Source organism: Hyperolius riggenbachi, chromosome 11 (assembly GCF_040937935.1).
Source record: "Hyperolius riggenbachi isolate aHypRig1 chromosome 11, aHypRig1.pri, whole genome shotgun sequence".
Taxonomy (NCBI): domain Eukaryota; kingdom Metazoa; phylum Chordata; class Amphibia; order Anura; family Hyperoliidae; genus Hyperolius; species Hyperolius riggenbachi.
In genome coordinates this window covers 135842498-135857965 of record NC_090656.1, presented here as the reverse complement: position 1 = coordinate 135857965, position 15468 = coordinate 135842498, and the positions used below count along the sequence as shown (strand labels likewise).

Here is a 15468-nt window from a genome sequence, read left to right as displayed (position 1 = left end):
GACTGGCAGCAGGCAGCTTATCGCTATCATGCATAGCGCAGCATGTGGGTGGGCGAGGAGAGCTGCAAATCAAGGATTCAAAGGCGAAGCTTGCACATGCAAAAAGGAAAACATAAAGAAATGCACCCTGTAAGAGAGTTTAGATTGTCTAATTCTTCCTCATCTGTGTCTAATCACAAGTTGTAATTTGAATTCTCCCATTGCCAGCTTACTGCCACCGCAGATAGCTCATTACAAGGCACAGGATGTCAACATATGTCCGCTTCCATGAAAGCAGGAAGTAGACACACTGCAGATTTATTTTAGGATTTGTATCAGCTGTAACAAAGAAATGTTTTTTTGCTTTTAAGTTCATTATGCTTTTGTGTATATTTTAGAGCAGAGAGGACGTTCTGAGTTCAGGTCCGCTTAGGGGAAGGACGGTCTGATGGGGGGGGGAGCAATTTCAGTGTTTGCCATAGGCGCCATTTTACCCAGATACGCCTCTGCATTTACCCCCTCTCTCAATTTCCTCTTTCGTCAGGTTCTCCAGCAGCTTCAGCTTCTTTGCTCTGGCCATGGATATTCAGAAGTTTGGCTTCAATATTTATCTTGTACAGGTAGTTTTTGGCTGTATTGAGCTCCCCCTACGAGTCGTGGGCACAGTTATAGCTGCTTACATCGGCAGACGCATTGCGGTCTCCTTTTGCCTTATTCTGTCTGGAGTCATTTTACTGTGCAGTCTGGCAATTCCTGCAGGTGAGTGTCAGGCAAGTGTATATTTTGAATAGCTCCTGATAAACTGAGCACCTGTAACTCTGGGTAACAAGTTTCAGGAAGCAAGATTTTTCCCTTCTTAATTTGAGTAATTCCAACCCCCCATATGCTACAAGTACCATGGTATCCCACAGTCACATGAAACTAATGAGAACAAGAAAGAAAAACATCTACTGCTATGTACCATCTAGATGTTAGGCAGGTCCGGCATAGCCAGCTCCATGGGAAGTAAAATATCAAAACCATCAATATGTACCCCTGCCATTTATTAGAAATCTGTTGGGGTATGATAAGCTGGCCAAAGGAGGACATAAGGAAGGGCGCCTGCCCCCCCCCCCCCCCCCCCCCCGAAAGAAGAGAAGAGATCTGGTAGGTGTCAAAGCAACTACCCTGATTAAAAACCGAGCATGCAGGAGTGCATCAATAAGTTGCTAATGAATTGCCTGAGGTAGCAGTAGACATGGAAGGCAGACCAAGTAGAGAAAGTGCCAAGGCCAAATAAGACCCAGCATAGGATGTAATTACACCAGATATCTGAGGTGGTTGAAAATGGGAAATCCTTGCAATAGTAAAAAAGAAAATGGGAAATTCTACCAGTGCTTGAAAAAGTGGGTTTGAAAGACAGCACTGAAATACTGATCACAGCTGCACAAGAACCAGGGCCGGTTCTAGTTCCAATGGGGCCCCAGGGCAAAAGTAACTTGGGGGCCCTTCTGACACCCCCCCCCCCCCCCCCCGACCATTTCCACCACTGCGTTGGTGTAGGTAGTTCCCCTCCACCTCTCCAGAATAGATAGCCAGATGTGCCCCCAGTGTTAAGTAGCCTCCCCCAGTATAGACAGCAGGATGTTCCCCCAGCGTTAGGCAACTTCCACAGTATAGATAGCCAGATGTGTTCCCCAGGAATAGATAGCCTCCCCCCGTAAAGCTATATGTGCTCCCAAGTTATTTGTAGCCCGCCAGTATATATAGCCAGATGTGCCCCCAAGGATTACGTAGCCCCCCCCTGTAAAGATAGCCAGATGTGCGCCCCAGGATTGGTTAGCCCCTCGCAAGCATAAATTGCCAGCTGTACCCCCCAGTATTAGGTAGTCTGCCCCTAGTATATATAGCCAGATGTCCCCCCCTCATTTTAAGCAGTCTCCCCCCCATCTGATATGCAGAGTGATGCGAGCGGAAGCAACAGTACAACTCACCTGTCAGCGCCGTCGGGAACATCTGCAAGTCTTCTCCCCATCACGCAGTTCCTTATCTCCTCTCTGACTTCTCCAGTGGTGCAGTAATGAGAGGCGCCACTAGGGGGCAGAGAGGATACATGGAACTGCGTGATGGGGAGAAGACTTGCATAAGTTCCCAACGGCACTGACAGATGAGTTGTACTGTAGCTTCCGCTGGCATCACTCTGCATATGGGCAGGCAAGGGGGGGACACTCGGGGGGCCCTTCCTCCTTCCCCTACCTGCCACTGTTCCCCAGCTAATGGCCGTGCGACCCAGCAGCTTGGCCAGCTGAATTAAAATGTAAATGGTTGGGGGGGGGGGCTGTGCTCTGGGGCCCGGGGGCAATTGGCCCCCTTGCCTTATTGGTAGCACCGGCCCTGACAAGGACAGGCACTAAGCACCAAAACCATATAAGTGGGGACCTACCTCACTAGACAGAATCCAAGATACAAACTGTCACAGAAAGGCCTACTACTAACTAGACAGTCCAACATCTAGTAGCTGGCAATGTGAACTAGAACACCTTCAATGAAAGTATGGGTTAAAAATTTCCTAGTCCAGTTGAAGATCCTATTGAAAAATATGGAAAATAACAGAGCTAAGATCCTGTGGAACATCCAGATCCAGGTACGGACTGGTACTGGCCAATCAACCAAACATCAGGGTCAAATATAAGAAACTGGAGAAGTACAAGGGCCTGAAAGAGTAAGGCCCGGTTCACATTAGCGGTGGCCGTCCGGAATCGCCGTGCCGGAGCCGGACCGCTTGCAGAACGGACGGAACGGACGCACGGCAATAGCAATGAAAGCCTATGCGTCCGTTCACATGCGTCCGTTCTGCCGGACCGGAGCCGGACCGGATCCGGACCGGATCCGGACTCCGGCGTCCGTTCCAACATGCGCTATTTTTTGGTCCGGCTCCTCCGGCAGCCGTATCCGGGGCGGAGCCGGACTGCACCATCCGGCCAATGGAAACCAATGAGAACCGGAGAGCGCACAACACACTGGCTACAAAAACCGGACGTTCTACCCCACTTCCTATGCATTTTGGATGGGGACCACATGGGCCCAGCGTTCAGGTGGGGCAGCAGCGATTTCATGCTGGAGCTCTAGGCAGCAACATGTCTGATTAGTCTGATAACGAGGATGCGAACAACAGAGAATTCCCAGGTATACGAGTAAAAAATGCCTGGATCCATGGTCCCAACTGCAGTCTCTGTATCCACGGATGGTCTCCACACGTCCACCTGTCTCCAACAATGACCCCAGACCCTTCTGCTGACCTCCCAGACCCCAGGTAATAACAGGTTGTTATCTCCTTAAGAAACCGGATCCGGACCGCAACCGTGTTCACACCGCACGGAAACCGGATGCAAACGGACCGGATCCGGACCGGATCCGGATAGGAACCGTACGGATCAGGTCCGGTCCGGATACGGTGCGGTCCGGACATCCGGTGCGGTTTTGACAAAACCGCAAGTGTGAACGGGGCCTAACTTGAGAAAATAATGAAAGTCAAAGTGCTCTTAGGGATCCCCATGGCCCTCATTTTTTTTTTTAACAAAAAATAATTTTATTGAGTCATATGGTAAAAACAAGACAGCGTTCTCCATGCATGATAACAGATGCAATATAAATAAATAAGGGAAACATTTGTACAGAGAATAACAATGGGTTGGTGTATAGGTCAGTGCATCAAAAGTGTCAAATTGTTATTGTGACCATGGGCATTCAGATACAACAAAATCAGGATGCACTAAGAGTATCTCTGGAAAGTACAATCTGTGTAGATACCAGCTCCATCAGAGACAGCAGGACTGTTAGTAAAAGCCATTATATATTATCATCAGGCAGTATTGCTCAGCTGGATACGTTATAGACTTACAGTCTGTTATAGCGACCTACGGTTTCAGCTAATTTGTGGTTGCACTGTCAGGACCAATCTCCTGTCTGTGAGATGAGCCTATCGCTCCTGCCACCTATGCCATAATTTGTGAAACTTGGAGGGTGCATTCCGATGTCCATATATTAGGTTTTTGTTTTTTTTCTATCTATCCTTCTATTCCATTCCGTCTTCATTGGGACATTAGCATGATTTCCTGTCGAGCTGCAAATAAAGTTTCTGAGAGGAATTTCTTAGTGTCTACTTGGATGCTTTTGTCTGTGAATACTCCCAGTATACAATGTGTCAGGTCAGTAGACACTGGGCATCCCAACTTATCATGGAGGAACTTGCTGACCTGCCAACAAATTCGCTAATAGGCAGACAGTCCTACATTAGGTGAATAAATGGAGGGTTCTGACATTCAGGACACTAATCTGGCACTGCTCTGTTGAATCCATGTATCTTAGATGGAGTAAGATGTATGATGTAGGGCAGTGTTTCTCAACATTTTATTGGTTTGTACCGCTTTTAAAACCCTGTACTCACCAAGTACCCCCTAGCATAAAAACATTATCGCAAGTACCCCTTGACAAAAATATATTTAATTGTAGTACATGATCATTGGTTCTAAACAATTTCCAAGCAATTACTATTGCTTTTAATTAGCTAAAATACAAATTTGATATTGTTTAAATAAGATTTATCATTTTCTAAAACTCTATTGTTATTTTTGGTTAAGTATATCAAGTCGAGTACCCGATGGAACCATCAGAAGTACCCCCTGGGGTACACGTACCACACGTTGAGAACCTAGGATGTAGGGTATACAGCTGCATGAGACTTTCGCATGAATTTAGTGAGACATATTTTGGCACTGAGAGACCCTCCTCCTAGTCTTCGTCGTCCAAATCAGCTATCAGTGCCAATCACCTTGATCTGAACTGGCAGGTTCGATCTAGGGCAGTGTGTTCAACCAATACTTTATATACAGTGGGATGCGAAAGTTTGGGCAACCTTGTTAGTCGTCATGATTTTCCTGTATAAATTGTTGGTTTTTACAATAAAAAATGTCAGTTAAATATATCATATAGGAGACACACACAGTAATATTTGAGAAGTGAAATAAATCTTATTGGATTTGTAGAAAGTGTGCAATAATTGTTTAAATAAAACTAGGCAAGTGCATAAATATGGGCACTGTTGTCATTTTATTGATTCCAAAACCTTTAGAACTAATTATTGGAATTCAAATTGGCTTGGTAAGCTCAGTGACCCCTGACCTACACAAGTGAATCCAATTATGAGAAAGTATTTAAGGGGGTCAATTGTAAGTTTCCCTCCTCTTTTAATTTTCTCTGAAGAGGGGGTCTCCTATATGATATATTTAACTGACATCATCACTGTGTGTGTCTCCTATATGATATATTTAACTGACATTTTTTATCGTAACAACCAACGATTTATACAGGAAAGTCGTGACGATTTTCAAGGTTGCCAGAACTTTCGCATCACACTGTACATCTCCGGTGAGATCTCCATTATTAGGTCTAGTACAGGGGAGGTGAGGAGGACAACAGGAACGCTGCCAAACTGGGCCCACAGTGCATGGTGAAGTTGTAGATATCTAAATCATTGCGTGAGCAATACCTTGAATTGGGTGAATAGGTTTTTAAATGGGAGTAGTTTACCCACCTGTATGATGTACCCAAGGAAGACAATCTCCTTACTGAACCAGAAGTGCTTATTGGGTATTGTAACCAGTTTGGTTAACTTGGTGTTGTCCCACAGAGGGGTATGATATTCAAAGCCCTTCAGGTCCAGATATGTCACCAGCCACTTCCATATTAGAATCACCTGTTGCACGATTGTGTAGACCCGGTCATAGCACCCCTTAGTACATCCAGTGCAAAGTGGTCAATACCCGGAACAAGCGGATAACTGTACATCTCTGCATTATGTTGTCTATTACTTATAAACCAGTGAGAGAGGTGTTGAGTCCCATGGCCCTCATTTTACATTATTTTTTCCAGACAAAGTTTAAAACGAATCACCAAATCACCACTGGCCAATTTTATCAGGTTAATGAAATTGATCCGTTTTTTTTATCGATCCAATCGGTTAGCGGTAATCAGAAAAAAATGATCGGACACAAAATTGTACTTCCTAAAAGATAGAAAAATCCTACCCAACACCAGATGGCAAACAGATAAAATCTATATCGTTCACAGCAGCGCTTCTGGAGTTAACTCCTGTGCAGCATTAGAACCTGTGTCAAAAAGAGAGCAGGCACATAGCGGGTAATTCTTAAACACTCGTACACCCTGTGTCAACACAACACACTGTGCTCTGGGAAAAGCCACCGCATGCAGGAACGGGGGTCACACTCTCACACTCCCCCACCCTCAATCCCCTGCTCACCAAATCTCTGCTTTGTATTCAGGCAAAAATATAATCACTGCAACAGGTGGCTAGGAGAAAACATAAGACATCCGCTTCTCATTGCGTAAAATCCTTATTTAATATGGGTCTAACCCCTAGCATATGCGTACCATGTACAATAAAATCAAAGGCTCATCTCACATATCCGGTTAACCGGCATTGATGTCCTCCAAGTGTCCACGCCGTAGCGCTGGTAGTTCCGTCCTCCATGTCAAGTAGGAAAAAGCGTGCGTGTCCAGGCTCCGCCCAACGCGTTTTGTCACTGTAGGGGCGTGACTCATCAGGGGCACTGGACACGCTCGCACGCTAGAGTCTAATGAATGCGAGTGCCCGCCCTTGCCGCCTCCCACATCGCTGTATGCCCAGACTAGGGTGTAAGTCAGATTGGTCTACCAGCGGTTGGGGGCGGAACCTTGCAGGGTCACAGGCTACAATCTTAAAACATACAGTTAAACCTCATTAATATGCGGACAATGAAACTAACATTAGATCACAAAAAACCCTGTCCTCTTATCATAGAAAGAGCCGCCATTCTAGTCAAGTGCTCTCCACTGCACCTCACAATGCAATGCTTGTGAGATAATTTTAGTCCAACCTGCGGACTCATATCCCTCCTATTCTCCCATATGCATATATACAACATATACCATCCCCAAGTCTCCTATGTGTAAAATAGTAATAAATACCCCCACCCACTTTACCCAATGCATGTGTAGGGAAGTAACTACGCCCTACTAGTCCCTCACAAAAATACTTTTCTACCACAGCAGCAATTTTACATAGCATTTTGCACAGCCCATTCTCCCTCAAAGAGGAAGCTTTTCTAACACAGCAACAATATAAAAAAGCATTTTGCACAGCCCGTTCTCAATACAGAGAAAATCTATCTCACACCCCACCCACCCTCCTCCCAACATCCACCCCACACGCTAGTACAGATATATATATACGGAAAATCAGCAAGGAATTACAATTGAAAATCGACAATAGATCTAGTCAACTGTTAATACTGGGATCAGCACTAATCATTGGAAATAAAGCAGTTGATGTCAATTTCTATATTTAATCCACCAGGGGTTAAGGTCCCTAGTCTATGGATCCATCTTCTTTCTAACTTAGACAGCTCCCTTAAACGATTACACCCCCTCCAGCTTGGGGCCAATTTTTCCAACACACAGAACTTGAGGCCATCAGGGTTACAGGAGTGGGCCTCTCTAAAGTGAGCAGAGACACTGTGGTCCTCATGTCCTTTCCGGATTTTATAGATGTGCTCTCTAATTCAGGTTTTTAAGTCTCTAGTAGTTCTACCTACATAGTGGTCTCCGCAGCTGCACCATAGCAGATATACCACATACGTGGAGGTGCAGGTAACGAAGTTCTTTAGCTTAAAGCTTCTTTGGTTGTGGGGAGAGGTTATAGATCTTATTATTTCCCTCCTGTTAGACAAACCACATCCCTGGCAGTTCCCACATGGGTAAAAACCAGGTTGTTGCCAGTTGTTCACCCTCTGACCTCTGGGTGGGTCCACACAGCTTGGGACGAGGGCGTCCCTAAGATTCGGTGCCCTGCGATAGATAAACTTTGGTTTATTAGGAAGTGCTCGCATCAAAGTAGGGTCAATCAGCAGGACAGGCCAATATTTTCTAAAAGATAAAATCAACACCGCTGATACATGTTATTTGTTGTATAGTGTGAAAGGACCCTAAACCTCTATTAACACAGTAAGAAGTCTGATAAGCACCATAGAGTACAAAGTTTTTGTCCCTAATGCTGGGAATACACCATGCAATTTTCCTTCAGATAGATGGGTCGATTGATAATTTCCGACAGGTCCGATCTGATCTTGAATCATCTTGCTGATCAATTTGTATATAAGTGATCAGAAAATCAATCAGAAAATCAATCAAAATCAGATTGGATCAGATTGGATCTGTTGGAAATTATCTAATCGACCCATCTATCTGATGGGAAATTGCATTGCCAGCATTAAATCTGTGAAACCCCAAAAAAAGGTTTGCTGTTTAAAAAATGTACATTTGTTGTAATATGTGGGAGTATGTGACAGTGTTTCCTTACTAAAATTAAAAACTAAAGTTTTATTATATATTCCAGATTTAATATGGTTGCAGTTGGCTGTAACTGTGCTGTCCAAGGGATTTCTTGGTTCTTCCACCATTTGTACTTATCTTTTTACTGCTGAACTCTTCCCCACCGTGGTCAGGTAAGCATAAAAACTAATCAAGATTCTTCCTTAGTAAACATAATACAAACTAAAACAAAATAACAAGATGCAAGTATGTTTTAATAACTTATGAGGTCACATAATGTAGGTTTAACGATCTGCTAGTGTGTGTGGCCACTAGCAGACAGACAATATACAACGTTCCCTGAAAGGGAAATGGCACACAAACAGTGATAGTAGAAGGCAGTACTAACACTGAATACAGATATAGAGAATGGTCATACAAAAACGGGTTGGCTCCGATCAGCTGAGTGAGGTACAAAATCGGCAGGCAAAATCTAAGTGAGTAATCAGGCAAAGGTCGGCAACAGATCAGATTGGCAAAGGTACAGAGGCGGCAGGCAAAATCTGAGTAAGTAATCAGGCAAAGGTCGGCAACAGATCAGATTGGCAAAGGTAAAGAATCGGCAGGCAAAGAGAAGTCAGAGAAACAGGCAATAGTCAAACACAAGTAATCAATATATATGTAAGCTGAGCTAGTATGGAATCCCCGGGGTCCTGCCAGTTCAAGCCACACACGGAACTGACTAGGGTCTGAAGCCTTCACTGCGAAGTGTTAGCTAGAGCAGACAGTGAGCAAGTGTCAGAACAGCGCTTAAGAAGCCCGGGTAAGCAGGAGAACACGCCCCCAAGCCGTTTGGCCAATCCGGAACCGGAGGTGGAGCTTTGCGTGTCAGCTGACAGCTGGTCAGCTGACATGCTTCCTTAGAGCATAAGATGAGCGACGCTACCAGCGCATGCGTCCGCCCTCATTTACAGTCTGAGTATTATGTGGCTGGATCCCTGCAGGAACGTCGCTGGCACTAACCCTGCCACTGCGGCCAGCCGCACTGGAAGTCCCAGATGCGCTGCCAGTGGTGGTAGCAGCACTTGACCTGGTAAGCACAGGATTACTGACAGCAGGGACAGAGAGCAATATGGATTAGAAGCAGGAGACTAGATGCTGGACATTGGGGAGTCAGGTAAGCTCCTTCAGCAGCAGCCCCAGTAACAGACAACATCCACACCACTGGCAGCCAAGCAGGAACTGGAAGTAGAAGGGGCACATAACAAACAGGCAGTTAATTTGCCAAAATAATTGTCTAGCTCCCCTGGTTTGTTCATGTCATGATTAACCTGCTTTGGCACACCGCTGTTGGTGTGCAGCAGGCAACTATTAATGAAGTTAATGGAATGGCTTGATTTGTTTAATCTTGATTGCTGAAGGCTCGCAGTGACTCACAGGGATTATCTCCTGTTAAAGGGGTCTGTCATGGAGGTGCTGTCTATTAGTAGGAGTGCTGTTTGTCACAGGGGTCTGTCACAGGGGGGCAGTCTGTTATTGGAGGTATTTTTTAGGGGAGGAAGCCATTTACTGAAGTATATCATGAGAGGCTGGTTGTTAAGGCGTCTCTCATAGGGTTAGTCTGTTACCAGGGTCTATCACATTCCTTGATGCTTTTGACTAAAATACTTTATATACTTATTCAGGTTAATTGATATATGGTTTATCTTTTTTTTTTTTTTCATCTCTAAACGTAATAGAATAGATCAAGTTTAAGTATCCCCTGAACCAAACTGAAGTACTCCCTCGGGTACACATACTATGTATTGAGAACCTAGTTTGTAAAATTCCATTGAGCGCTTAACCCAAGAGGAATCTAACACGTGTTGCATTCCAAGTTGCTGGCGGAAGACACCGGGATTGGCGTGCTCTGATCAGCTTCTCTGTGGGCAGAATTCTAGAATTTTTCTATAATGCAGCACGTATAAGATTCTTATTAAGTTAAAGAACAAGCGACACCCATGCTAACCTAGAAATAAAAAACACATATGTAAGTAGATAAATACTACTTCTACTTACATAACAGATGTATTGTGCTATCCACGTAATGATTCCTGTGAATTTTATAAAGGAAAAGCAGAAAATCTTATTATAGGCAGTGGCCATCTTGCCAAGCTAATGCTGACATCATATCCTCCCTACTCTTGTTTCCCCCCCCCTCCCTTCTCTTGCTCATTGTGTATTCATTAGCTGCCCTCTTCACAGAGTCTTCAGACACTCCCACTGAGGTGTATACTAACAACTGCACTGTCTTTTTTTTATTTACACATCAAATCACTGAGTCACCTCAACCTTGCTTGTAAACACAAGTAATCAGAGGGAGTTTCTGATAAGCAGCTAGGCAGGGAAATAAACGGAAGGAGGAGGAATATATTATAGATAAAAAGAACTCCCAGCATTCAACTCTTTGGCACTGTTTGCAACTAAGGCCAGTGCTCCTAAAGTATGTGATAACTACAAACCATAACAGCAAAAACAGTTTTGCAAGTTTTGAATGCAGGGTTAGCATCTTTATCACTTAATACACTCAGACCAGTTGCTGTTGAAATTTTGATTTTTATGTTGACAATACTGCTTTAAGAGCTCAATGAGGTCTGAACTTAATGTTTACCATCATATCTCTATAGTACAGAGTCCCGATTTGGATATTGATTGTGTATATGTCTATTTGACTAGAAAATATATATGAAGTTTTATTTTCTGTTGAGTCTCTGAGGAAGTGGCTGTGTGGCCACGAAATGTGCCCTAGGCATTTGTTGATGCAACACACTGTGGTTGTATCTATATAGCCAAATTTTTACGAAGAAAAGAAAAGTTTTTGTATATCATGTGTATCATTTGTATATGATTGAATATGATTGTAGAACGTTTAATACATTTGTGATGTTTTATTCTGATACATGTTGAATTGATGTTACTGTTAACCACTATTGTCTGTACTGTCAGATAAGAACCTTTTTTTTAATAATTAAAAAGGGTTATCTTAAGTGAAGTTGGGCTATCAAGATCATTATCTTTTCCGTTGCCTTCTTTCACTGCTTGGTGAATCACAATATTACCTGGAGAGCTCCTTGTATTATTATTATTATTATTATTTTTTTTACATTTGTATGTGTTGTAAATTTTGACAGTAAGATGATCAGAGAGAGCTGCTGAAGGGGTAAAAAAAGTAGAAGCAGGAAATATTCTGAGGAGTTTCTTGTAAATATGCTCAAAACGCAGCGGAGACAAAGAAATCTAGGAAATGTAGCCATGCTTAAAGGGAACCTAAACTGAGAAGGATATGGATTTTTCCTTTTGCATAATACCAGTTGCAAGACTCTCCTGCTGATCTTGTGTCTCTAATACTTCTTGCCACAGCCCCTGAACAAGCATGCAGATCAGGTGCTCTGACTGAAGTCAGACTGTATTAGCTGCATGCTTGTTTCAGGTGTGTGATTCCGCCATTACTGCAGCCAAAGAGATCAGCAGGACTGCCAGGCAACTGGTATTGGTTAAAAGAAAACATCCATATCCCACTCAGTTTAGGTTCACTTTTATGATAAGACTGAGGCAACCTATCTACACACAAACCATCAACAACAGGAAGAAACACAACACAAATTACATCAAAATAGAGCACACACACAAAAATAAATAAATAATCAGCTTAATGTAAGAAATGAAAAAAAAAAAAATTAATAAAGCCAGAATTGTTATTATTATTATTATTATTATTATTATTATTATTATTTTTTATTTATATAGCGCCAACATATTCCGCAGCGCTTTACAAAGCACAATAAGACGACATTAGGAACATAGATACAACTAACAAATATACAGCAGAGTTCCAAGCAGCACAAATATTGTTACAAAAACAGTAAACATTAGGAGGATGACCCTGCCCTTGCGAGCTTACAATCTAATAGGTAGTGGGGGACACACTAGGTAAGGGGGTGGAGGATGGATGAGGCAGTGATTCTTTGCCTCTGATTACATTGTGACAAATAAGTAAATAAAGGGCTATAGCATGTTATAAGCTTGTCTGAAAAGGTGTGTTTTAAGAGTGCGTTTGAAGATGTCCAGGTTTGGCGCATGACGTACAGGCTGTGGAAGAGAGTTCCAGATAAGGGCTGATGCTCGTGTGAAGTCCTGGATGCGAGCATGAGAGGAGGTGATCAGCTTAGAGGCCAGGAGAATTTCTTGGGAGGAGCGAAGGTTGCGGGAGGGACAATATCTTGAGATTAGTGAGGAGATGTATGGAGGAGACAACTCGTGGAGGGCTTTGTATGTTAGAGTCAGGAGTTTGAACTGGATCCTCTGGGTAATGGGTAGCCAGTGGAGAGAATGGCACAGTGGGGCTGCATCGGAAGAGCGTGTGGAAAGGTGAATGAGGCGGGCCGCTGCATTTAGAAGGGATTGGAGAGGAGCTAGCCTGTTTTTTGGTAGGCCACAGAGCAGGGTGTTGCAGTAGTCTAGGCGGGAGATGATTATCCCCGCATTCACCTTTTACACATTTATAGAAGTCATCACCAGAAAAGCTGACAGCTTTTCATATTTTGGAAATGCTGAATTATTTTAATAAAACAAGAGTTTTAACCTAGGTTTCTAATATTATTTCTTAATATTATCTCTCCTACACATCCACAGACAAGGAAGTTGCCACGAGGACAAGGAAAATGTACCATTAAAATCATAAATCACTCTGAAGTGCAGTAATGTGTGCTACTGATACTCCCAAATGAGATTGTGTAGATGATGTCCTGCTAAATAATGTAAATTGTTCAGGCTGTGCAAAGAACAGCTTCTTCTGCTAATGAAAACCTCTCCTTTTTAGTGGCCCTATTACTGCAAACCATTATGGCTATAAAACTTTAGTTATATATCGCATATCTCTTTTGTCTTGCAATATCTGATTGCAGAATTTGTAACCCTTTAAATTGTCATAACTACAAATCATGGGAATAGCAGAATTTTTATGGGGTCACCATCCCTAGACATACTTTAGTAATGATGTCCTCTATCACCTTCTGGCAAAAAAATGAATAAAGATGGCAACATATAGTCATACAATATACAAAGCTACAGTGCACAGACATAACAAAAGCCCATGACCTCCTTTACTGTGGCGGGTAGTGAGGTTCTGTGGGAAATGGTGGCCCCACATTGCAGAACGGTGTTTATTTAATCAAGTCTCCTCCTCTTCCTGACAGCCGCATGCCCTATGCCGCTATCATCCAGCTTCTGATGCATGTCATGTGATTGGGAGCCGGGTATGCAGCATAGAGCAAGTGGCTGCCGAGAGGAGACCCGATGCATCACTGGAGCAGCTAAATATCACACAATTATTACACAGCTCCCTACTCTTACCCTGCCAGAAGGGGAAGAGGGATTGCATAGGAAGAATGTGTGTCAAATGGCCACGTGTGGTGGTGGTGGGGAGGGGGATTAGTGGCAACCATGATAATTTTGCTTGGGGGCTCAGAGGCTTCTTGTTACACCCGATACAGTGCACAAAGCACATGGACATAGAAAATGATAGTCTAACCCACCCCAAGCCATCCAACCAACACACACAGATGCCCGAAGCAGATAAAAAAATAGTGCATACAGAAAACAATACAATATTATTAGCGGCTTTTGGAGAGCCCACAGTATAATAAGTGCACACAATATTTTCTAACAGCAATACGAAAAACATATAGAAGAAGTTTTAATGCAAAAATCATAGGGAAATTCATATAAGGACAATAGGAAGTCTCAATATGAAAATCATGTAGTGGAAGTCTCAATATGAAAATCATAGGGAAATTTATAAAATCAGCAATAGGAAGTCTCCCTTATGCTGTGCATACACCGGTCTACCCGGCGGCTCGATTAGCCGCCAGATCGAGCCCACTGGAGCCATAGCAGTAGCATAGATAAATTGTACAGGCACACTGTATAGCACTGTAAATCTGTTGCAGTTGCAATGTTGGGACCAGATATATGCTACTTTAAGAAAAAGAGGTTGAGATTGTGGACGCTTGAAATGCTACAGGCAAACTCGAACACAGTGAGCACAGACAAGGTTGTTGGTCTTTAGCTATATGCACAGTGCTTGACATTGCTGAGTCTTAAGGGGCCATACATGATTCAACCAAAACTTCAGATTTTTCTGCGTTTTTTTCTGGTTAAAAAACCTGAAGCTAACGTCCTCCTTTGCTGTACCTGTTTTGAATGCAAGTTGTGTATTTTAGTCCACATTGTGGAGCTCTGCACATCTATTGCAGGTAGTCAATTCAGGTGCAGTCTCTGTTTGGAAGCGCTGCCAATGTCTCCTGCTGTACAAAACTCTTGTAAGTATACCTATGGTTAGCTGCATCCATGTGCTTCAATTTGCATTCAAATTATATATTAGGACTAGTACATGATTTGCATCTGATTTGCATTCAAGGCATGTATTTAGCCCCTGTAGCCTATGATCGCTGTCATTTGTTTGATGTCCGAAAAAAAAATGATTGTATAGGGAAATCAAATGGAATTAGATCAATCTGCCATAGTGGAAAATTTCAATCACTGAAAAAATCTGAATGAAGTATGGTGGATTGATTTGATATTTCAAACACTCTAATTGATCATAAAGACTGAATACATTTAAAAGATCTAATGTACATTCTGATTCTTACAGTGGATTTTTGGGGACAAATGCCCCTGCCTTAGCTTTTGGGCCTACAGCACAGCATAGTTGTTAGGTAAGGTAGTAGCCACACTAGTGAAGTATCACAGTCGCAATACTTCACAGAGACGCCCGCTATTTAAAGGAGTGCGCATTGCTAAGGAAGCAACGCGCATAACAAAATAAGGCACGCAACGATTCAAGGAATGAGCATAGCATGCATAGCGGCTGCTGATTGTTTTTTTAACGACCGCTGCTGAAGCAGCGCTCGTTAATCTTATTGATGAATCAACTCTTTAGCGCAGGGGTCAGGAACCTTTTTGGCTGTGAGAGTCATGAACGCCACATATTTTAAAATGTAATTCTGTGAGAGCCATACAATATGTTTCAAACTGGGACAGTACACATGCACAGCAGAGGGTTCACGTCCCTGTTGCCATGATGATGTGTATACAGCTGATCCT

The 15468-nt window shown here is 43.1% G+C and overlaps 1 protein-coding gene across 6 annotated transcripts in view; it reads left to right on the top strand.

The window, feature by feature from the left end:
• Positions 1-15468, top strand: part of LOC137538339 (solute carrier family 22 member 6-A-like) — a 275461-nt gene that overhangs the window by 251154 nt on the left and 8839 nt on the right. For all 6 annotated transcript variants that reach the window (XM_068260441.1, XM_068260438.1, XM_068260439.1 and 3 more), the window contains 2 exons: positions 524-738; positions 8411-8519. In XM_068260441.1, coding sequence (XP_068116542.1) covers positions 524-738; positions 8411-8519 — 324 coding nt within the window. The remainder of the gene's footprint in view (positions 1-523; positions 739-8410; positions 8520-15468) is intronic.